Source organism: Aspergillus fischeri, genomic scaffold (genome assembly GCF_000149645.3).
Source record: "Aspergillus fischeri NRRL 181 1099437636265 genomic scaffold, whole genome shotgun sequence".
Lineage (NCBI taxonomy): Eukaryota > Fungi > Ascomycota > Eurotiomycetes > Eurotiales > Aspergillaceae > Aspergillus > Aspergillus fischeri.
The window spans coordinates 1,520,215-1,543,479 of NW_001509761.1; the positions used below are offsets into that span (position 1 = coordinate 1,520,215).

The window sequence follows — 23,265 nt, forward strand, 5'->3', positions numbered from 1 at the left end:
GGTAAGTTTACGTTTATCTTCAGCGCTAGCTGCAGAAGCTGATGTAAAGGGACTGGCAGCACGGAGGGCACTACCAACCCCTGGCTCAATTAAAACATATGTTTCTCCCGGGTCACCAACGATAATAGGCACCTTCCTGGTAACTAGAGTTCCTCTCACGTCATGGGCAATGAAATCTGCCGTGACCCGATGAAAATATCGCGCCGTAGGGGCGATGCTGGTGCGAGGGAAAGGAGAGAAGGGCCGAAAAGCACAGCGAAACATGTGGTATCGAGGTAATAGGAATCTCAAGTAGATTAAAGGAAAGATAACTACTTCACATTCATGGCGTGCAATGTGTTCTATACGGTGCACGGCATGTATGCATATTAGGAATTTGACAAACTCGACTGAGACGCTCCAATATCCGATCATCACCAAAGCGCCCTTCCTCGGAGCGGAGAAATGTATCAGCGGGTGTATGCTGTCACAGGCTTCTGCCTCTGAGCGCACGTGATGATATGATCCTTGAACACTCCTAGTCAAGCACCATGGAACGGTTGGCTGCGGTGTCCTGGGGTTGCATTGCGGTGGGTACCTATCTGGAACTCCGCAGTCGCTTTACTTCAAATGTACTAGTCTGGACCATAATGAATTCCAACCCCACTCGCTGCCTTCAGCACATGTCATGATCACCAGTTCGACCTCAGCTCACTTGGGTATCTCTCTCTCCATCCCAAAGCGTGTATTTTGATAGCGAACAGCTGAAAAAAAATGTCCTCTCACGATATCCAAACGTGCCTCCAAATTCCTGTTCCTCTGTCGATGAAAGACCTAGCCCATGCTCCGCCGGTTTGTCTTCCTACCCGCGGAGATCACGAAGCCATTGAGATACTCGAGAAATTCGGCAAAGCTCTACTTCGACCCGAAGACGAAATCACTCAAGCGCAGAACTTAGCAGCCGGCTTTTCGGACATAGTGGTTATATTGGAACGTCCACGCCACAGAAGAAACCACAAATTCGACGTTAGTTTCGAAGACTTTGTCAAAAGTTCCGAGACACTGTTAGCAGTCGACGAAGTCATTCGCTTTGCTACCAAAGGGGCCCGAAGCATACATACTGTCACCGTACTGAACGCCTTCTCTTATCGACCTGATAAATATGCAACAGAGCAAGATAAACAGTGTCATGAAGTCCGCACAAATCCTGAGAGCGAAGAAACCAAAAGTCATATTGAGATGCCACCGTGACGCATATTGCGACGAATGGCTGAAACAAATTGAGCTGCCAGGAGAAAATTATCGACTAGTGCGAAGGAAATCTCTATTGTCAACGGTCATCCCACAGTCGTGTTACAATCATTTCATCCGTCCTGCGCCGTGAACAACGCGGACTGCAGACCCGAATACAGGGCGTTATTGATGTACCACTTTGTGGCAGCATATCGGAATTGACGGCCCCGTTTTCCCTTCCCGAAACCGCGGAAGAAATAAGAAAGCTATGCCTTCAAAATGGTGAAAGACAAGTGGAGGACATCGGCAAGTACGAACCATGGCAAGCTGCGAGCCTCATCTCACGGGGGTTAGAAAAGCCATATAAAGGCCTAATTGATGTGCAATTTGTTGGGATTGCAGATGAGACCCCATCCGAAAGTCGCAGCAAACAGGTTCAAGCGTTCAGTGATTTGTACGGGTCTTTAAAACGGTTGTTTGGGAATGCCAATTCCTTTGGTGGTCTTGCTATCGCAAAAACCGCCTTGTTTCTCTGGAAGCGACATTTCGAAGAAGACCCATTATATCACCACGTAATGTCGTGGCTTATATTACGCGGCAATGACCAAAAGGATTGGGTTCGCTTGTGAGACATATCTAGTATCCGACGAACGCACTATAGAAGAGAAATTATCGGGCCTTCAGTTATCACCTCCATCTATCATACGCGACATCCTGACAGTCAAAGCCGAGCTCTTAATATAACTCTGTCATGCATCTGCGACCCGTATAAGAGGGGAATATCTTGCGGATGACTCTCGCGCTCGAATAATCGATGCTTACGAGAAGCACAATGAGCTCGCTCGCAGATATTTACGTGAACTGTCGATGAGTGATATCAATCATGCATTGCGTGTAAGGGCTTTATTGGTTTCTTGCGAGATGTCTTTATCAACAGTCAGCGATGAGACTTCTATACCGGGGAAGCAAGTGTACCTCGATGCCATGCGCTGCGTCAGAGATTTGGACGGGTCTATTGACTCTACTTTGCTAAGATGATATACACGCCAGAACAAATTGCCGAGAATGCGACTTACTGCTGATGGTGAGTAATAACACTTTCAGGCTGACCAAGGTCAGCGCCAATTAATTGATAGGAGAAGAGCAAACCTAAGCAAATGCAAGAATGCCTGATGGAACCCGCATGTATTACATGATTGTACTGATCCAGTGAGGTCCATGATTTGCCTAGTGGTTGAGCTTACTGAGAAAGCTTTTCCTTCATATCACTATCAACAACACAAACGACAAGGAGATATCTTGTTCCGGAAGGCATTTGAATTCTGCTGGGAGTGTAATGCGGACGTCTCGCTCATGGTTCGGTTGAAAGAGAACGGTCAGATTTACATATTCAACTCGGATAACAGATGGTTCCCTTCGCAGGAAGGCTTGGTAGGGCTTCTCCCCTTTTTCCCCTCTTTTTCTGTTCTCTTTTATTTTTCCTTTCGTTTTGCCTTTCGTTTCCCTCTTTTTCTTTCTTTTTCCTTTTACCCCACTTCCCCTTTTTTCCCCTTTCCTTTTCCTTTTTGCTGAATTTTCGGGGCTATACTAATGGCCGCAAGTCTTTGCACTCCCGTACCTTTAAGGTATAACGTGGCAAGAGTTGGCCGCTGCCTATCAGAACACAATCTATCGAGTGTAATGGAGGAGCTCACTACAAGATGTATCTATGTTTTTAATGGCTTTGATAGCTGAGATATCGAACTCTAAGCCCGTCAAAGCGAATGGACCAAAGCGAGGATTGACATATGCGTTCACGGCTGTGACCTCGCGAAACCCTCGTGTGAATGTCGATACACTTGTTTGCAAAATGGTGCCCGGGTCTGATATTCTTTCACGGTTTCTAGAACCCGAAGAAGAAATCAAAACCTCCGGCGAAGTCCCTCCGGCAGTCACTGGGCGGTTCAGACCCCGTTCCATGTGATTGTTCCCGTGCTATGCACGAGGTCCACGGGAGAGCCATCCTCACAGTTGAATCCAGTGGACAAAAACCAGCATATTATCTCACATTCGTTCCTGACTCTAGTCCGATGCTGACTCAGACCCCTTCGGTCGATACTTCGGGAAAACAAAAGCCATACACCTCAGACGAAAACGCACTGTTGGTGCGACTGAAGGAAAGGGAGGGAATGCCGTGGGCAGAGACTGCTGCGCACTTCCCCGAACGAAGCGCGTCATCACTCCAAGTTGCCTTGTGGCGTAATTTGGTCGCCCGATGAGAGGCAGTAAACTTGACAGCGCCCAGGCCAAAGCCAGTCCAGCTAAAAGAGACCAACGAGCGTGTCCAGTTCATTTGCCTTCCAACCATAGACCATCTTTTCTTACGCTTGATCTTGAGTCACAGTCAAACCCTAGTTCATGCCATTTTTCGATATGTGGCTTAACGGATCTGACGGCCAAGATAGAACCATTGCAGGGAAGCTCCAGTTTCTGGGATTTTGCAGAATGGACATATTCCAAGGAGCGATCTTTTACATCTTAATGCGAGAATGGTTTGCTTCTTTCTTTCGATAAAATGTATTAGTTATGTGCATGACTGATCATAGACATATCTGTTGAGGGGTTTCCATCCGCTCGATCATGGGTGTACATCGATAGTTGGCAGCAAGAGTCAAGATCTTGTTCCGCCACTCCCCCTGGACCGATCCTTCCGGCATATAGTCAATAAGGCTGAATACAGGAGTCCAGTCTTGCTTACTTATACAGTCAGACCATCTTCTGATGATAAGTCGGAAAAAGCCAACGTTCTGTAACTCATGCCCTAATTTCTCATCCAGAAACAGTGTCCTGAGTCTTGTTATATCTCCCCATCGGAGTATCTGATTGGCGGCGCCCATCGCCGGGTTCCGAAGAAATCATCCATTGTTAAAGTCCGATTTTTCAAGCATAACACGCAGCATTGCCTCCGAACCATATAAGCAAGTTATGCTAAGTGGATTATATAGACTGCTTTCGAACTTGAACCTGGGTTGGATTGTACAATATGGTCAATAGTTTTGTTGTATCTAATTCTGGAGCTAAGTCAAGCCTGCTCAGCATAGGTCATCTATGTTCTCTAGTTTTAGAAGACTATTAACTGTAATAGAGCTGAAATACTCCAGCCAGTGGCATGATGCATACACAAAGAACTCACTAAAGCCATACTTAGTTGGATTGTAATGGATCATGTTCTCTTCCCAAGATTCCCACATGTAATATGGGTTGTATTAAACTGGTTCTTTGTTGTCATTGAACAGATCATCATCTTGAGGTAACTCTGCAATCGCCATCTGCTCTTCAGAAAAGAGGCTGCGCTGGTCAATATCATCTAAGAGGAGGTATCTAATACAAATATCTAATATAAAAGCATTTAGGTCTTCCAATTGCTGCTCAGTGACTATTTAACTGGGCTTTCTGACTGGGCCACCTTGCATGAGAGGCAGATCAGAAGTCTAATTCTCTAATATGAACTCCTTCACTAATTGATGCACTAGACGAACCTGGCGTGCCCTCAGATCCTTTAAATCAACGCGTGCAATGAATGGATGGATGAGAGACATGATTCTTTGGTAGTCCACCAGACAAGCAAGATCATTCACAGTAGTAACATGAGTAAAATCTAGTGTTACGGCCTAGGCTAACTTGAGTATGCTAAAAGGTCTGTATGTAACAGTAAGAAGTCTTTGCTATACTGGCAAGTTGCTGATTTTCTGGATTGTCCAAGGTAGAGTGAGAAAATAGCATAGCGTAGAGGCTAGTCAGCTGCTTTAGAAGTGGAATATTCTGCATGAAACATCGCATAGGATCAATTGCACTTATTCTACAGACTTTAATAAGCTTAACAATCATCTTTGTCCATATGGCGCTGCCTTGTGCTAAGCGAGACAACTGATCGCGAATGAGTATTTTGACATTCAGCAAAAGATATAATAGTTGATTCTCAATCAGCTTATCCGCCACTATGGCATCGCGCTCAGCATTGGGATTGAGTTTTATCCAAGCAGCCGTCCCCAGTTGCTCTAATATCACTTGTTTAGGACAAGTAGAAAGCAAGATTTTAAGCCTCCATGCCTTACATGATAATTTTCCTAAAATACACAGAAGACTACCGCAAGACGCTCTATCACACTCGTCCAGACCATCAATCGCAAAATAAATAGGCTGGTTAATCATTTCTAGTAGCCTCTTAAGATATTCTCCTAGTTCTGTAATACTAGCTGCTGGATTAAAAGTTCCAGCTACTTGAGCTTGCTTGTACTACTCAAAAAATGGCTTTTTCAGGCCTGGAAGTTATTCAAGTAGGGATAAAATCAGCATAGAAAGTATGGATGTACCTTTCCTAGTTTTATCATCTTGATAATAGTAATAGCATAGTTTTGGCTCTAGTAGTTGTCCCTAATTTCTCCTCTTCAGTATATCTACTAGAAATGACATGGCAACAGTTTTGCCACAACCCATATCACCAACTAAAACCAGCTGCTGAAAATTGTCAATAGCGTTATACTATTTGACGAAACTAGATGTCTCTAGCAAATATTTGCAGGCCTAGTCAGCTCAGATGGTTTGGAGCTCATCGTGGTACTGATACTGGTGGGTCATCTGATTGCGTCCCAGCCATCGAGCAACTAGGAGAGCATGAGAACTAGCTTTCTAGGAATAAGTAAGAGCGTCCTTACTCTTATAATTATATAGCATCGATTTGATATCCTCCATAATTTCCCATGTCGCTTTCTGGATAAGATTATGAAGTGTGTCAGAATACCGCAGAAACTCTGATATAATACTTGGGAGGGCGGTCAGTCTCCAAGACCATTTTTATTATGAGCTTTGCTCCTTTCCGGCTCAACATTTCATAAGCGACTTTGTAGAACTTAAGCATCTTTTGATGCACCATAACAAGTACCTATCAAAGTCAGAGACATACACAGAGGAGTCATAGTTGTAGACCATACATTGTGGATGTCCTTTCTATCTGATTTTCAGCCAAGTGTGTCACAGTCATCAATGTAAGAGATTTTCTCTAACATCTCTGCAATCTGCTTTGCAAAGTCCAAATCAGCAGTGGCGAAGCTGATGGCAATCTTATTAAAGAATTATTAACTATCTGCTGCATAGATATATACTATATTCATAAATCAAAGGACTTACTGCAGTCACGCCCTTAAGTAGACCAACCACTGTGGTTGCCGTTGGCTCCATGCTTGCTAAAGGACTCGCCAGATCCAGCAAGATTTTAAACCTCTTAAGGGGTACTTGTAAAGAGCGCAAGCATCATAAACCTCTTTTAAAGGCAGATTCTTGCATCACCTCTCTCTTAAGTTAGTCTAGCTCTGCAAATAACTGCGCCACGTTCTTTCCCTCTAGAATTGTAATATCTATCTCATCCTAAACACTTTCAACTGCCTCACGGTATGCTGCACTCCAAAGGTCTGAAGAGTTAACAGCTATGCTAGTCTTGTTGATCGTTGATGCATTGGACGCCAGACTTCATGCAGTACATTCCCTAACCAGAGACTCCCATATGTGTTCAATTTGGATGTCATCTATTCTTGCATTCAGATAACTAGAGGCATTGCTACTCAGGCTATAAGACAGTGAGCCAGTAGGGCATATACAGATGGCGAGAAATATGCGGGCAAGTTACTGAACACAAGTTTATCTAATTGAAATGGTACTTACCTGACTAGAAGTTCCAAGTGCACTTTAGAGATTTGTGATGGGCGAGGGCTATCCTTTAGTTCTGAATCCTAGAACGACTCTCAAGATTTATTTCAAAGTCGATCAAATCATCAGCAGAATTTACTCCTCATCCAACCAGGGTCATCTAATGACTGCATCATGATAGTGGGTAAATTCGTGAAAAAAATATCCGTTTGGCCTAGACGATGAGATATTGATGTTGCGGAAAGAACTTTAGTTTTAAGGAATCTGAGGTGGCCAGCTGGCTACCGTCTCATATACCTGAAATGGTGATTTCTTTTGGCCAACGCCTAGAAGTTATCAGGAGGGGAACGGGCCGCACATAGCAATTGCCCCACTCAGAGTGCCTTATCCCCTCATCAGCAAATTATCTGATTGGGCGGAAGTGGCCATAGGCGTGCCACGTCACAAAGTTTCTGAGAACAGTCTGGTGGCGCCTTTGCAAACAAATTTTCTCAAGACAAAGAAGGCAAGAAGACCAGAGCATGCTCAACCGCCTACTTTACTCAAATACTTTAAATCATCATCACTAGTACGTGCAAGAATGGTACATCACTAACATGCAGACTAACACGCATACTGACACGAATTCTATGGCTACTGCCTCCGTCGGACTCTCGCTCGCCCAATTCCCAGAATATATAGGAGAAAGTCGTTCCTCGAATGCCAGCTCATTTATTGTCGACAAACTATCTTTATATCGAAGATACCGTTGGTCTGCAGTCTCCGAAGTTGGACCTGCTAGACGTCGGATACTGTACCCTTAATGCGATATAGTCCTCCAGCGAGCGAAACAAGTCACCATGGCCACTGCGCCATCATACAAGGCTTCTTCACCATCATCCTCCACCTACATTGGCTTTTTTCGCCTACCAATCAAGCTTCGCAATCGTATTTACAAAGAAGTGCTGGCTTTGCCACAACAACTTGTTCTTTTCCAAGATCCAGGTTGTCCAGTAGAATCTTTCGCGCCTGAAAAACCACCTCAGTGGCTCGCGCTTTTATATACCCATCCCCAAATCTTGAAGGAGTTAAATGCAATTCTTTATAGTACAAATAGGTTTGCCCTCAAGGAGGGAACAAAATGTCAGGGTAACCTCCTACAATCCTTCCTAGACTGCATTGGATCAGTGAATGCAAGTTTTCTGTCGCAGCTACGGATGGACTTTCCTGCCATTGAGCGGAAAGACGGCCAATCAAGCGAGATAAGGTTAAGGGAAGATGGGCTCCGGACTTTGCGGCTTCTTCAAAGAAAAGTGCACCAACTTAAAAGCACTAGAAACCCTTGTCTATGGTTCGAATGGCGGTCTAATAGCAGACCAAGAGACCAATCCTTAATTTCTCCAGGATGTCTTACAGAACATTGATGCGCATTTCCGAGCTATCGGGTCTCTGAGGAGGATTGTTATCCAGGTCTACAGCAGATCCCCGGCCCCTCCAACAATAGATTTTATGCAATAGCTTGGTTGGATTATCTTGCAAGGCAATAGGTAAATCAATCCCAGCCTAACTCTGAAGGAAAACAAAGCATAACTTCTACTCTAGTTGAAATTACCGTCGTGCAACTGGACTAGTCTTTCCGCATGTGGTTTCCATGTGTTTGTAAAGAAACTGACCATAGTTTGATACTCCATCCTTCGGTGCCTTTTCAATATTAATTTATTGTCGATGCCAAATCTTAGTCGTAGACTCCTTAGTGTTATACTGAGTGCACTAAGGCTAATCTGTCTTCAATGAGTGCCGAGGTGTAGTCATCGTGGCTCCCCCTGAAGAGAGAAGTTTTCTTACGAGGTGCAAGCTCCCCTCTGTTCGGAGTCACCATCTATAAAGTTCCGAAGTTATATACAATCTTAGGTATTCACTAAAAAAATCACCCAAAAGGGAGGGGGGGTGGGGGGGGGGTGGGGGGTGCAGCGATCAGTAATCTAACCCTAGTTCTGGAAGGGGATGCTAGTATTGTCCAGGGAATTGTACACGAGCTGCCCATAGTTGGAGGATCCCACGCAGCAGGCGTTCGAGGAGGTAGTTCCAGTTCGGCGCAAATGAGTCACCAAAGTGCACGTATCCCCTGATATGGAAGGTTTTTGATTCCCACTAATTTTTTGTTTGCTTGCTGTAAAATACGAGGAACAGCTGAAAGCTCGCTCTCAGGCAGACATCCCCAGCCATCTATGAGTGAGGATAATTCAAGAAGGACAAGATTGAAGTCAGCAACTTCATTGTTGACTGCATGGAGCCGACCGGGCAAGTTCACGTGCGTCAGAGAGGGCAGAGCATGTTCGTGCAGCAAGCATAACTAATAGAGAGTGGATCCATCGCGATCAGGGCGTCCACCAGAAAAGTACGACCAGCAGATAGATTGATTCTGGTAGAGAACTATACAATTTTCTGACGTATCAGTCGGAAACCAGGAGGCCCGTGGGGATAAAGAATTGATGTGGGCAGTCAAGAACCCATGCATTAGCGTCAAACAAGCTCTCTGTAGCTCGTCAATGGCAGTACAATGCAGCCAAGATGATCCCCAGGACGGGACCCACGGGTCGGTTCCGGTCAACTCAAATTCTCATAGCGTAGACGAGTGACCATTGTCACACAGAAGCTAAGGGGGGTCAGGAATGGGCCCGCAAGGACATAGACATAGAAACTACTGACGTTACGCTGTCTGTGAAGCGGCGAAGTAGCTAACATTCGCGAAAGAGTCGCCAAGTTGGTGCCTGGAGCCAAGACCTAATCATGTGATCATCTGACAGACACCACAAAACACCCGCGGTTCCACCGCAAACAGGTAAGGGCCACACGGTCACACCTGTCTAGGCTCACACATCATGACCTGTGAAGGAGAACAGGTGCGACTTACGCAATAGAAGATCCCTAACTCTCTCAGTTTTGTTGTGGAAGATTCAAGTTTTTTCCACAAATAGGATCGATTACCTTCAGCAAATGAAGTGCAGGCAGGCGCTAGGACACAGCATCAGCATCTTGCTGGAGGGTATCCAAATCAAAACAAAGTTCATTTGATGGCGGCACCTTATGTCCGACCGCCACCTATCATTTTCGAAGAAATGGGCTTGTTCATTTAAGTAGGGAAGCTCTGTTTAAATATCCAAAGCTCAGTCCCTATTTGCCGTCCATCAATTCCTCAAAGGCGATGTTCCTGTGCCTGAAGTGTATGGTTGGCGCACTGAGGGTAATGAGGCCTACATTTACATGGAGTATGTAAATGGGCAATCGCTTGAGCAAGCATGGCCCAGCATGGGATATGAGGATAAGGCTGGCATCTGTCGCGAACTCAGGACAATCTTTCAGCATCTACGCCAAGTTGAACAGGACCCAGAGGACCTGTTTGTAGCTGCGAATATCCTGGGTACCCTTTGGATGAGTGATTGCTGTCAGCTAATCTTTCTCTTCGTAGGCAACATTACGAAGGGACCTCTTTATGATAGAGCATTTCATGTGAACTATATGCATGAAGCAGGCCCTTTCGCTACAGTTCGCGACTTTTATGATTGGTTTACATTTCTTCACCGAAGACCCATGCCAGATCCGTACTCAGTTCCAGTGGAACCATTCCGCCATGACCTCCCAGACAACTGTGCAATTAAGTTTACTCATGGCGACCTGCATCGCAGTAATATCATCGTCACACCCACACGCCCATACCGTATTCTGGCGGTTGTTGACTGGGAGCAATCCGGTTGGCTGCCTGAATACTGGGAGTCTCGCAAGGCGCAATATACCGCTGACAGAGCTGACGAATGGTCCCTCACCTACCTGCCCATGATTATGGAGCAATTTCCTAGTACTTGGGACCCATGGGACTACTACACGTCCGCAATGGGATGTTGAGTCGTTACGCACTGCTAGTTGGATGTCCTCTTAACGGCTGGTTGCCACTGATAATTAATCCGATACGACCCTATAGTTCGTTGTGAAGGGAAATCGGGCTGGCGGCTGCTGAAAGATATTCCGGAGGAGGATTGGAACACTTATTTCCGCATCTGCATCTTCCTTGAGTCCGTATGTGTGACCAATTTCCCCGCAATGCCGAGGGCTCGGGCCCCTAGCCTGGAGAAGTTTGAAACATCCTGATCTAGCTTGAGGAAGGCAAATATAATCTGGACGATCTCAGTCGGACAGCGTGAGAAAGGTGACGGAGGCTCTGTTCTTTCCCCATTCTTTAGTGGCACGAAAATATCCACATCCAAACCGTCGGTTGGACATGAGAAAGGGACCCTTGCCAGAAATGGTAGCAATTGACTCAAGCGCTCTAGAAATACACTGACGTATTTTCCGTCAGTGCTCGTACGGCGGCTCAATGTCCTCCTAGCAATCAGCCAGCAGCCGGGATGTATGAACACCTCAGTCAGGCTCCTAGCACGTGCATTGACCATCTCAGCCAGCCGGGCATCGGTAAGAGGATGGAGTAGTGCTAAGGTGACTGTCCGGATCCCGTCCTCACCTACCCTCTCCCCAAGAGCATAGTGACTCTCACGCGTAATGCTCAGATTTCGTCCGCATAGCGGACATAAATGATTGATTTCCATGGCGGTCAAGGGGTGATCGCAATTTCGGAGCTGCAGGGGATAAAATGGCCGCATTTAAAGCTGAGAGGAAACACTAGTCTCCCAATGATGGATTAGCCAAAGCGAAGCATCAGGATCGGGACGCTAAGATACCCGCTAGTTATGTACCACAGTGAAAAGGGAAGTCGTGTCCGCCCAATCACACACACTTGCTAGCGACGCTTTGTTTACTGGAAATTCCAATAAGTTTATCCATCGAGAATCCGGGAATTGCTCGAATGAATATTACATACTGCCACACCCTGGGATCCGTCTCTGCTGTTCTCTGCTTCTACTACTTTGGGAACGAGGTGGTATAGTCCTGGACTATATCCTTGCATGAGGCCTACCGCCCAGGTAGTCTATCGATGCAGTGATACGATGACCTCACGCGGGTCAAGGGCAATCCAAAGGTAACACAAGAACAATAACAGTAGAGATAGAAGCAAGACCTATTGAGTACGTATGCCCAATAGTAGAGAGTAACTGACGAATCGGACTAATGAACTTGTACTCGAGTGAATAACTTGTATTGAGCGCGAAAAACTAAAAAAAAAAAAAATAAAAAAAATAAAAAAAAAAAACTCTAGGTACACTGGGAATGATATAGTTCCTCCTTTCCGGTCCATACCTTGAGGTCCATCGTGTCTTTACGTAGTTATTGGTCCCTTATGGACCGTCACCACTTCCTTGGCATCAGGGACCGTTGGTCACGTGGCTTAACCACTTTACGTCAACCTGCGCCACCTTTCTCGTAAGCCCTGTCCAACCATTCCATTGCTGCCTGCAGGTGTTTCGTAACACATACAAGTTTAGGGGGGGAATTGACAGTACAGCCCCCGTTTTACCAGAGCCGGAAATATGTAATGATAACCGAGGATGAAGGCAGGATTAACAGATGTCCCAGTTGCCAGAGTTCTCAGCTGCGTTAAAGCCTTAGGACATTTTCATGGCCTCAAAGGACATATGATCAACCGTAGGAGACACTATATGATTGAAGCCAGAAGGACAGCCTCCACAAATAGAGGCTGCTCTGTGGTTGGTGACCTTTATAAGACTTGCAAACTTTCAACGTCCTGGCGAAGTATGCATTTCCGCATCCCAGGATGTCAAAGTATTATAGCGAGTTAAGACAGATGTTGTGGCCAGCTAACTAAATTAGTCACCATTAACGTAAGTGGACGTAATCAACCACCGAGCCGGGAATACACCGAACCCCGAATTTTCGCCGCTCTCTGAAAATATTTTAGTACACAAGTATCAGCATGTGCTATCACTATCCATTTTATATATGTCTCAATCCAAAGAGGCCCGCATGCAAATGGTCATTTTTGTATACAAAAATTAAAAAAAAAATAAAAAAAAATAAAAAAAAAATTAAGGCAAAATCGGGGGCTGCTGAGGTATTTGGGGTACCTGAATCTACCCTTCTGTGAAGTGATGGATGTTTGGTCGTTGGAGGGCTGCAGAAAGAGATAGACGATTATAGGATTAATAATTACGGTAACACACAGATGAGGAATATATTGTACGAATCCGCAAGCTTCTGTCTTCTATTCTAGTCATGGTTCCAATGATCACTTCTTTCCACGAGGAGGTTTGTAGCAGTGGACATCTTCAAGATGACATGCCAATTCAATCAACAACCCGTATCCCTGTGTACATGCGGGGTGCCGGCAGTGAAACTCGCCCGATAAGTTCTGGTGGCTGAGGTGAGATTGAACGTGACCATACCACTTGCTCATATCCAGATATTGCTCCATCTGTTGGGTCGGGCCTAGGCTTGTGTTACCCAGACAAAAAGGGCAGTAACCAGGCTTCACCGGGCAATTCCGGAATATTATCAGATCGCAGCGAAGCAATTCAGTAGGCTTGCTGAGATGATCTTCACAGTGCTGGCGCCATTTGTTGCGATTGTTAAACCACATGTCGCACTCAAAGCAAAACTCCGCAAAATCGTCTACACTCATTTGACTGAGTCTCTTGTGATAGCACCAATATAGATGTAGCCATTGACGATGGGCGTGAAACCTACGGGGTCAGTAAACGTTGGTGTATAGTAGCAGGCAAACACTTACCTATCTACTGATTCACCACACATGCACTTGCCGTTGACCGGTCGTAAGCCTGATTGATAGGTAACCAGATGGTACTGGCTGCAGATTGTTTCTAGTGCCTTCATAGCGCCCAGCCCAGCTGAGCTTTGTATAGTTATCCTAGTTGGCAAAATCTGAGTGAGGAGGTCCCGCTCTGGCATAGCTCGCTGGCGGTAGTGGAAGAGAGTTTGTTCATAGATGCTTCCTGCTTGGGTACCCTGTTGGACCTCCCGTTGTTGTTTAAGTTCCTTGAGATACAGCTTGTCCTTTTGACTCTGGACTCGACACCGTTGCAGGTGAATCTCGTGCGCCATTTCCTGGCTGTCGGCCTTCGCAAGTTGGGAGCTGAGGAGTGCGAATTCTGTGTCAAGTGCCATGACGTCTTCTCGTTCCTGGAATTCAAATTCCGCTTTTGCGGGTAGAGATTGCCATAGATTTGGGTTATGGTGTATGCCCATGCTGCGTCAATTTTGAATATGCTCATGGCGGGAAGTAATATTCAAGTAGGTTGCAGGTCCATCCACTTCACACACAGGATGAGTGTATGATCAGCCAAAAGTGCGTGCTTTAGTGTGAGAAGCATGCTTCATTTGAGCTGTCTGGGAGTATTTCTTATCTATGAAATGTGAGTGGCTCAGATGGCAACACTGGATTAGCGTGATTTCCTACCTGTTTCCATCAGTGCCCATCGATGACACGCACGGGCAGTAACATTTAGTTCATACCCGCTCCGATACCCAAGTGCAGCAAACTCTTTTCTAAATACATCAGCACCTCTTGCCCTACCTGTGGAGGTTTCACAATCCAGCTCGCTGAATGGCCTAAATACCAGAGTATCTAATAGATCTTTCCGAAAATGGATCCTGGAGATAACGTGGTTGGACTGCGACTGTAAGTCGCTGACCTTGATGGAGTCCACTTCATCAAGGATCTTAGTATATGATTTGTAATGGCGGAAAGCACGGTCAGCAGAAAATAACGGAAGCATGAAGAAAATCAAGTTGAAAAAGACTGGGACTTCCTCTTTGTACACCTCATAGAAAGCATGCACTGGAGGTTCCCATTTTTTCTTTCTCCAGTACCCCTTTATAAACTCCCGAGCATAAGTCAACACCAACATCGGAATGCCATCAACCAGTTCTATGGTGAGGATAAAATGCTGTGCGTGATCAGCCTCAAAAGCCTTTCGCCAAAGACAGATAGCTGGATACGGACCTTATAGCATGCAGCCATGGCACTGGCCTGGAGATTCGCGTTATTGTCGTCGCTGCTATCCTTCTGCCGGGCAAGAGATCGGCGAGCTGTTGACTCATGCACCTCTCCAGTTCGGGCGGACGAAAAGTAATAGAGTAATATTGATGTGGTAAGCTGTACTCTACTCCGGTCAGGAAACTGTCCACGGTATTCCTTAAAGTCCCAACACCAGAGCTGTGTTAGAAGGATGGTCAAATCATTTGGAGAGAGTCCATCTCTGGACATCTCAACATCTGGAAGATTAAGTTTGGTCTTTAAGTCCGATATAATGTACTTTGAGATTTATTAGTATACAGACTATATCAGGCTCAAAAATCCATACCTCCTTCATGGTATTCGACATATTCTTTGGGACAGAGAAGTCCCTCAGCTGAGCAAGAGCTGTTTCGAAGTCCTGGCGGAAATTCTCCACGGTCTCCGTTGTAGGCTTTTCCTTGATCCGACCCGTCGTGTTTCTTGCGTAAAATTCCAAAAACCCTTTGTAGGTTTTGATATCTGGGGGAGAGCGGGCAGTGGGGTGCAGCTCAAGGAATCTGAGAGGATGAGATGCAAGCCTTCCGTAGATTCGAAAGACTTACTGGTCAAAAATCTTCACACTCCGCTCATACTTTTCGGCCGTTCGTGGAAGAACGGCTTGTTTGATCTCTTTATCATCGTGATCATCAAGGTTGATCACGCACGTAAAGTTTGCAACTGGCTTGTGTGGCATACTGTCCGATCAGTTTCAAGTTATGGATGAAGGTGTAGGAGTAAGACGGACACATCATGGGTTTAAACAATTTCTCTCTCACACAGGGGCGCTATTGTGTGCTTTTGTCAAAATACAGCTTCTTGGTAGTCGAGTGCAAAATATTCAGGTACCTGAGTGTTCACCTAAAGGCCGCCGGAACGTGCGCGGCAAAGCGGCGAGGGAACAGACGCTGGGGTGGGTGACCACCGACATATACATGCTGTTGTATGTTTTTGCTCTTTTTGTTATATCGTTTTTAGTATTATTTGAGGTCTAGACGCAATTGCGTAGACGCAGCGATGTACACAAGTTGAGGATGGTAGCAAATATCCCAGCTGTGTCTGTTCTCTGTTCCTGGACCTCGCAGTGGGAAGATCGTCAGCATTTCTGATTGACAGGACTAACCAAGAGGTATTGGTCTCTGTGGTTCTAGTGGGACATGAGTGCTGTGCCTCCTGTTCTACAACAATTCAACCTGCGTGTCGTTGCATTCCAGTTCTAAGATCCATGCAAGGTACAGACAAGTATACAACTTCGTCCCGTGGCTATCTAGGGTTATATTTCTAGCGGCAGACTATGGAAACGCCTGTCTACTCGAAGATGAAGAAGCAACATGCTATATACTTCTTGTGCCTTCTCCGTCAACAGCAGACTGCCAAAATATTCAAGTCTCCAAGGAGCTGACAAGCATTGACAAACATCGCCGGAGTGGTCTGTTTATACTTCAACAACCTGACAGATATGGCATAGACACTATGGCCCGGGGACTGGTTATTCTTCTTCTTTTTTTTTTTTTTTATTTTTATTTTTATTTTTTTTTTTTTTTTTCGAGTTCCTCAAGTCTTCTGCCTTTACAATCGGACCGGTCTTCATAAGCAGCTACTATCTTATATGCGTCAAATTATATCGATAGGGAGGACGCTGCTGATAATGACAATGTCATTCATCCATCTTATGCAAATCTGCTAGATTTCTACTTGATTTATGGGCTGCACTCTGTCATCTAGGATACTTTCTGTATCCTGGGTTTTTCCATATGATCGAACTGCAGTATGACAGGCGATATAATCTCTAAAGTTGGCCACCGAATTGAAATGAGGAGCATCGATTTTTGGATTTGGAGCAAGGTCTGAGCTCTATATTCCTAAATTCTCAGACCGATACCAGTATCAGGTATACTACACCGTAAACTTCCTCTGTTCAGCCAGGAACCTCTCCATGACCTCTTCCTCCAGATACACTGCCACATCCACCCCGTTATCATCGGCCCCTGATTCCATAACCTGCACTTCCCCATCTAGCTTGGGCAGAACGGCATGCACATACCGCGGACGGTTTCCATCCCCAACAAAGTCTATTTCGTACACTTTCAATCGCAACCAGGAGGTGACAAGGACATGTCGCGAGCCCAAGAACGCCTGCCACAGCCGCTGCGGGGAGACCTCATACGCGGCATCGTGGAGCATCGCGCCGATCTTTTCTGGCGTGAATAGGGCCATTGTCTCTCGGATTTGGCTGGCGATGTCTCCGATAGACGCAGCGCAAAGGGCCTTTGCTGAGGAGCCTACGTGAGTGAGAAAGAGTGGTGATCCGAGGAATGTGTCAGGTAGAGGAGGAGACACGCGTGTTCTAGTGCCTATAGAGAGATCAAGGAAGACAGAGTCGGGGCAATTGGCGAGATTCCTGGCGCGGTTGATGGAGATCCAGAGGTGGGCTAGTAATGCATCGAGTCGAGAGATATCTCCTCGACCCTGTGCCAGCGCTTTCCGTTTCAAATCTGCTAATCGGTTCCCTGAGAAATGGAGCTGCCTGTAGCGAATTGGTTTGGACAAATCCCACGATGTCCATGGTGCAGATGTCGACGGAGAGAGTTCGACGCTGTCCAGTAGCTCACGAGAAGGCATCGAGTTCAGCGTGTTGGGCACCATTACCTTCGGATATCCCGGGTCGTCCGTCTTCCACCAGTCGAACCGGTGCAGTGGCAGCTCACGCGCTGTCGCAACCAGCCCGCGATCCGGCGCTGGGCCGTCAATATCCCCGGCAGCATGTGTGTCTAACAGCGCTGGATTAAAGACTGGAGCGTCCATCAACGACTTTGTATTGTGTGAACCAAACGCGGCTCTACTTGCGGCCGCCCACTGATGCAAAAACACCAACAACGTCTGGGCATCGGCGAGGACATGTGCCATTCGGATTCCAATTGCGTATGCGCCATCCTTTAATAGCGTGATTTGCACCTGCATACCGGGTAATCCCTGGTACCCACGCAGATCATGCAATGCCAATGGGGTTTCACTCAGGAAATCTCTCTGGGGGAAATTGTCCCCGTTCCAGGTTCCCGTGCTTGCTCGTTCCATGGCTGAAGGTACCAGCGTCCCGCCCGATATGCCGTCTCGTTTGACGACACGCCACTCAACTCCAGGGTCATCAGGCGTCCCGTAGACGATCATTGGCCGGTTGAAGCGCTCGGTGTGATGGCCGCCTTCTCGAACCGGGGCCCATTGGAGCTGACCGGCCCATTGTGGGTAGTCGGATAAAGTTTGCACAAATGAAGATTGGAGATGATTGATGAATTCCCCTTCTGGGAGATTCTCTGGGAAACGATCCCATAGCCATATTGCGCCTGCTGGAGCAAATCGGGCAACGGTGGCATCTAGGATGGATAAAGGAGTAGAGATTGGTGAAGAGGGGAGCACATGAGGAAAAAGACGAGTTTTGTACACTTCCATCTTTTCTTAGTTGATGTCTCCTGGAGTTCCTGAATTTCCTTGATATATGGACCATTCGCTAATAAGTATGCCTTTTCAGACTTGACCAGTAGAACGTGGCAAGATGAGCCAGAATGAGTCAAGCATACGAACAGTCCAATCAAACCGTGGTCCTTTGCCTGCATTGGTTAAGCTTCTTCCGAAATTGGCAAACCAATAACATCGATAAGAATCACTCTTAGCGCTTTATTCAAAGTCTTGTACGTGTCCATTGGCTTGGAGTGACGATCCAACATCAGCCATTAACTGTGTTATTGCACAACAGTGGAGATAATGGCACGCCTGAAGGGGGTCCTATTGTGGATAATGCGGTCTGATAGTCTTCTCTATGGATGGAATAATCATATCTTAGCCACGCTATCAGATGCCGACAGCTTTAAGGCGTGCCATTCTTCGACATGTCCGTCTATATCCGCAAACCGCATTGCCTTTAGTCTTACTGTGTGGACGCGGGGTATATATACAACAACCATCCGGTCTACAGGTCTACTAGTAATAGCGTTCGCTACTACAAGAAAACGGACAAAATCAATATGCTTGACTCATCAACCGTCTGGTTGCATATGATACGCCAGACGGGTCGCTGAATCGACTCTTGACGTATATGATGGATCCGGTGGCTCAGGCGTGTTTCTCGGCGGCGGATGACTGCGCTAAGGTGCTTTTTGATGTTCTTGTTGGGCAGGATGAGAGGCAACTGCCCGGGCGGTTGCTGCTAGGACCGGAGACGCTCCCATTGCTGGAGGCGGAGATGAAGAAGACTCGGGAGGAGATGGAGGCGTGGAAGGATGTGACGGTCAGTACGTCGTCAACAGGCGGTGCTAAGAATGTGCCGATTTTGTGATGTCGTGGTGTCATATTTGATTTCATATGCAGTCTATGAGCCAACCAGAGATTTTATCCATACAGGGGAGTTAGAAGATATAGTAGATGAGCTCGATTTTGATGCATTTCCGATGCTAAAGAGATGATATGATAGATGAGAGAACGAGAAACCTGATGAAGACCTCGGAAATAACTTTCTCTGTGGAATCTTACCAACCCATAGCCGGGCTCTCACGTTTCAAGTCAATCAGTTGATGTCCGGGAACAAAAATCGGAAGTGACATCCTCCAAGACCGGCATCATCCCTTCAGAACCCTAAGACACGTTGATATCGCCTCCGTGTTGCAAATGTAGGCCCATCGCAGCAAGCGAGGGTACACACGCGATACAGCGACCTTGAGCCAAGTGCTAAGCATGCAGCCCTAGCCAACTTCAGATCGTAATCCACATTCGCTTTTCCTTTTCCCGCAGCGCTCGAACAATGGTCCTGTAGTAGTTCTGTTGAGCCCAGTCGAGTAGTGTTTCTGCGTGACCTTCGTGGACTATGGTATCAGTGGTGAGACGGTCATCCTTGAGGATGAGGAGTTTTATTAGTTGCTGATCTCTAAGAGCGTTAAGGTAAACAACAATAAAGCCGATGAGCCAATATTCATCCAGAGATTCTGTGGTAACATCTTTGTGGCGGAGAAATCGCTCCATGCAAGTCTCAAAGGGTCGCCTGTCCTTTAACCCGAGAGAAGTTGTTAAACAGTCGCTGACCTCGTTCATCGCAATCGCTAGCGCTGTGTCGCCGTTCGAGTTTCTGGAGTTCAGATCAATTCCATCGAGGACTAGTAGCAGATCAACAAGGGCGATGTCACCATTGAGAACGGCCCGGTCCAGTACGGTTAGACCGTCGGAATCCCTATCGTTAGGATCAATTTGTGCTTTTTCGAGTACAGTCTTCGCCAGTGAAATGTCTGCAGATTTGGCGACGGCGGACAGCAGCGTTTGTCTCTTCTTGCTGCTGATGGGCTGGCTTTGGTCAAGCAGAATTTCGGATAGAAAACAATTGCCATACTCAAGAGCGTTGCACAGTGACTTTTGCAGCCACTTCCTCCTTTGGATGGTCGGAATCGTAGCATCGTGGGCGATTAGCAGCTTCACAGTCTCATCTGTCCCAGTCTTCCTCCACCCATGTGTCATAGCCCACCACAGCGGCGTTCTACCAGCTTGATCCTTGGAATTCACGTCGACCTTTCCCGTCGAGAGAAGCAGACGGATGACCTCGAGCTGCTTGTGTTCCGCGGCAATCGAGAGCGTCGTGCGGCCCGTATCAGTCTGTGCTTCCGGCTCGAAACCATTTGCAAACAACATCTTCATGATCCCGGCTTGGCCGTGTTCAGCAACGAAGAATAATATCCCGGAGCGATCAAGTTCTGCCGGGAGCTGTCCCGCCCCTTTTGACCATAGCAAGTTAAAAATCTCTTCGTATCCGTACTGAGCGCTGAACCGATACAGCTGCAGGAGATCTTGGTCCGTATCATAGTTCACCGAGGTCGCCGGGTGCTCCAGGAGTGCTTGTATTGTCCGCCGATGCTTCAATTTGACCTTCTCGGGGCCCCAGGCAATTCGGTTGGCAAGAGCCGCCACTGCAGCTGAGAGAGCCGTCCTGTGATGAATATTATCCCTCACACTAACATCGACCGAGGCATTCGAGAGGAGTGTTCTGACAACGAACACATGGCTCCTTTCCGCTGCTAGACGGAGTGGCGTGCAGCCCCTGTTATCAGCGCAATTGACATCCACCTGGGGACACTTCAGCAGAATCTTAACAATATCGTTGAAGCACTCGTAGGCAACATATGCAAGAGGTGTTTGTCCATCATAGTTCTTGACATTCGGATCAACCTCATCTCTGGTCAAAAGGAAGCGCACAACTTTGGGTGAGCGATTGATCACAGCGGTCACCAAAAGCGGAATTTCTTCGGTCTGTTCCACAGCCTTGATATCGGCACCGTCCTGCAAAAGAAGTACCTTCATCGCAAGCACTGAGTCGTGCTCAGCGGCCAGGCTAAGCAGCGTTGGCCATGGTGCTGATGCGCCTGCGTCGAGAGATTTCCATAGTGTGCCGTTCTGATTACCCTGGACGGCCCAGAACAATGCTCGATTCCGTCCTCGTTTAGCGTCGCGTCGGTAAAGTTCGAAGTTGAAGACTGTGTAGAGAGGGGAGCAGGTTTGAGCCAGAGCATTCAGATCGCGATCAGAATCAACGTGAGAAGCTATCTCGTACAGCACGTCAAGGGGGAGGTTGAGGAGTGACATGGCTTCGAGGGACCACTGGGCCGGTGCGCGCTCGCCTTCGCCTCCCACTCTGCTGGTCAGGATGCTGCGGAATAGAATTCTTACTTTTCTGATATATGAAGGCAGGTTAGCTATCATAATGGAATGCTAGAGGAAAAGTCAAGAAAGGAGGTGTAAGGTTCTCGATTGAGGTCCCTTGTGTTGATGATAATTTTTACACAAGAGGAAGAGAGAGAAAGTGAGACGAAATTACGCGAGATAGTTATTCATTCACTACTCTAACTGATTGCCTGAAGAACGTGGCTGATGCATTCGCAACGAGTACAAAGAGAGAGAAAAGTGAATGAGTACTAAGGCAGAGTTACTTACTAAATCCAGGACAGTCTTGTAACTGTCCTTACATATCTATCATCCTCAAAGTCTGTCTTGATAAACCACTCCTAAGATAAGAATGAGACTAGACAATAGTGGTATAGCTATAGCACAATCTTCTACCCAGAAATCCCGTCAGCAGGACTATCTCCCAACTTCCCAGAAGATTTGCCGAATACACTGAAAAGCATTCAAGGAGATAACCTGCTTCTGGCCTGAGAAGACGACAATAAGCAAGATGGAATAGCTAACCAGCGAGAAACCCACCAATATCAGAGTCGACTCTCGAAATGTTGCCTGACAGTACATCCCTACGCCAGATCGCCCGCATATCTTCGGGTCTGACACTTTGTTATCCACAGTCATCTTGCTCTTCGTGATGGCCAGAACAATCGGCCATCGTACTTGGCACTTATTACCAGCAGTCTGCATGGTGGTATTGATTGTTTGCGTGTCCTTCTTAATCCCTATAACCAGCAGATCGCCCCTTCAGCCAGGAGACCGTCCTTCCAGCTCCGAAGACACTCGATGAGTTTGAATTCATTGCTTCGCAAACACAAGGGTCCACAAAGGGCAGAGCAGCACGGGACACAGTTCGCTTCAAAGGCGGCCCAGAGTCCATGGTTCAATGATATATCGGCCTCTTTGCATGCGATGAGTGGTTTTGTCACTCATGAGCATCTCGAATTGGAGGATGGAACATCCGTCGCTTAGACCAGCAAAACAGTCGATACTAATCATGAGAAGTTATAACCTGATTCTGGATTACTACATACAGAGAGGGATCGGATGCTTCAGTCCTGGGAGATTGCAATATGCAACCGTGACTCCGTCGGACCGTCAACCACTCTCGCTTGCGACCTTCCTCAACATATCCACAGCAAGTCCATAAGCCTCGTCTCGAGCCTGGACACAAGCTTCATCCGTGTTCTTCTTGTCAAATGCATGACCGCACTCTCTTATCCTCCTAAGCACCACATTCCTGCCGCTCGCTGTACCTTCCGTCTCGGCTTTCTTCGCCAAGTCCTCCGCCTCGAGCGCCGACGAGTCCAACTCCGCTGTTATAACCAGCATATTGGCGGGATATTTAGATGCATCAGCATACGCTGGCGAGATCCTCGGATCCCGCAGATCCATGGTCCCTTCATACTCCCAGGAGGGCTTATAAAGATGGGCATTGATAGTGCGGCCTTTATCGCGAGATGGAATTCTCAGTACGGAGTCAGGACGAGGCCTCGGAGGCGAGGTGAGGATTTTGACGAAGAGCCGGTAGAAGGAGATCAGGAGTTTGAGGCGCAGATAGTGCAGGAAGGCGGATAGGCTGGCCATTGAAGTAGGATGGCTGCAGTTACAGTCCAACGGTTAGTGTACATTTGTGAGTGAAAATACTGCTTTCTGTTGAGCAGGCAGCCTCCACCGTCCAGTGGGGCTTGCTTTGCTATATA

The 23,265-nt window shown here is 46.9% G+C and overlaps 9 protein-coding genes across 9 annotated transcripts, besides 5 other annotated features; 3 read left to right on the forward strand and 6 right to left on the reverse strand.

Moving 5' to 3' along the window:
• Nucleotides 1–753: 753 nt before the first annotated feature.
• Nucleotides 754–1,841, forward strand: NFIA_005710 (uncharacterized protein; the record flags this gene model as incomplete). The annotated part of the gene is made up of 2 exons (XM_001259104.1): nucleotides 754–1,226; nucleotides 1,421–1,841. 2 exons carry the CDS (start codon nucleotides 754–756, stop codon nucleotides 1,839–1,841), a joined length of 894 nt encoding a protein of 297 aa, XP_001259105.1.
• Nucleotides 1,842–6,209: 4,368 nt separating this feature from the next.
• On the reverse strand, nucleotides 6,210–6,429 carry NFIA_005720 (uncharacterized protein; the record flags this gene model as incomplete). Its single annotated transcript, XM_001259105.1, has 2 exons — nucleotides 6,210–6,311; nucleotides 6,379–6,429. The coding sequence occupies 2 exons, from the start codon at nucleotides 6,427–6,429 to the stop codon at nucleotides 6,210–6,212; spliced, it is 153 nt and encodes a 50-aa protein (XP_001259106.1).
• A 3,708-nt stretch (nucleotides 6,430–10,137) lies between these two features.
• Nucleotides 10,138–11,019, forward strand: NFIA_005730 (uncharacterized protein; the record flags this gene model as incomplete). Its single annotated transcript, XM_001259106.1, has 2 exons — nucleotides 10,138–10,729; nucleotides 10,853–11,019. The coding sequence occupies 2 exons, from the start codon at nucleotides 10,138–10,140 to the stop codon at nucleotides 11,017–11,019; spliced, it is 759 nt and encodes a 252-aa protein (XP_001259107.1).
• Nucleotides 11,020–12,040: 1,021 nt separating this feature from the next.
• Nucleotides 12,041–12,075: a microsatellite.
• Nucleotides 12,041–12,076: a microsatellite.
• Nucleotides 12,077–12,838: 762 nt separating this feature from the next.
• Nucleotides 12,839–12,869: a microsatellite.
• Nucleotides 12,870–13,069: 200 nt separating this feature from the next.
• On the reverse strand, nucleotides 13,070–13,965 carry NFIA_005740 (uncharacterized protein; the record flags this gene model as incomplete). The annotated part of the gene is made up of 2 exons (XM_001259107.1): nucleotides 13,070–13,523; nucleotides 13,571–13,965. 2 exons carry the CDS (start codon nucleotides 13,963–13,965, stop codon nucleotides 13,070–13,072), a joined length of 849 nt encoding a protein of 282 aa, XP_001259108.1.
• A 337-nt stretch (nucleotides 13,966–14,302) lies between these two features.
• Nucleotides 14,303–15,551, reverse strand: NFIA_005750 (uncharacterized protein; the record flags this gene model as incomplete). The annotated part of the gene is made up of 5 exons (XM_001259108.1): nucleotides 14,303–14,374; nucleotides 14,493–14,747; nucleotides 14,804–15,115; nucleotides 15,165–15,375; nucleotides 15,421–15,551. 5 exons carry the CDS (start codon nucleotides 15,549–15,551, stop codon nucleotides 14,303–14,305), a joined length of 981 nt encoding a protein of 326 aa, XP_001259109.1.
• A 795-nt stretch (nucleotides 15,552–16,346) lies between these two features.
• Nucleotides 16,347–16,400: a microsatellite.
• Nucleotides 16,356–16,399: a microsatellite.
• A 350-nt stretch (nucleotides 16,401–16,750) lies between the features above and the next one.
• On the reverse strand, nucleotides 16,751–18,301 carry NFIA_005760 (transferase family protein; the record flags this gene model as incomplete). The annotated part of the gene is made up of 1 exon (XM_001259109.1): nucleotides 16,751–18,301. One exon carries the CDS (start codon nucleotides 18,299–18,301, stop codon nucleotides 16,751–16,753), a length of 1,551 nt encoding a protein of 516 aa, XP_001259110.1.
• Nucleotides 18,302–18,947: 646 nt separating this feature from the next.
• NFIA_005770 (uncharacterized protein) lies at nucleotides 18,948–19,184 on the forward strand (the record flags this gene model as incomplete). The annotated part of the gene is made up of 1 exon (XM_001259110.1): nucleotides 18,948–19,184. One exon carries the CDS (start codon nucleotides 18,948–18,950, stop codon nucleotides 19,182–19,184), a length of 237 nt encoding a protein of 78 aa, XP_001259111.1.
• A 413-nt stretch (nucleotides 19,185–19,597) lies between these two features.
• NFIA_005780 (Ankyrin repeat protein) lies at nucleotides 19,598–21,469 on the reverse strand (the record flags this gene model as incomplete). The annotated part of the gene is made up of 1 exon (XM_001259111.1): nucleotides 19,598–21,469. The coding sequence occupies one exon, from the start codon at nucleotides 21,467–21,469 to the stop codon at nucleotides 19,598–19,600; it is 1,872 nt and encodes a 623-aa protein (XP_001259112.1).
• Nucleotides 21,470–22,660: 1,191 nt separating this feature from the next.
• NFIA_005790 (putative carboxylesterase) lies at nucleotides 22,661–23,149 on the reverse strand (the record flags this gene model as incomplete). The annotated part of the gene is made up of 1 exon (XM_001259112.1): nucleotides 22,661–23,149. The coding sequence occupies one exon, from the start codon at nucleotides 23,147–23,149 to the stop codon at nucleotides 22,661–22,663; it is 489 nt and encodes a 162-aa protein (XP_001259113.1).
• Between the last annotated feature and the right edge of the window lie 116 nt (nucleotides 23,150–23,265).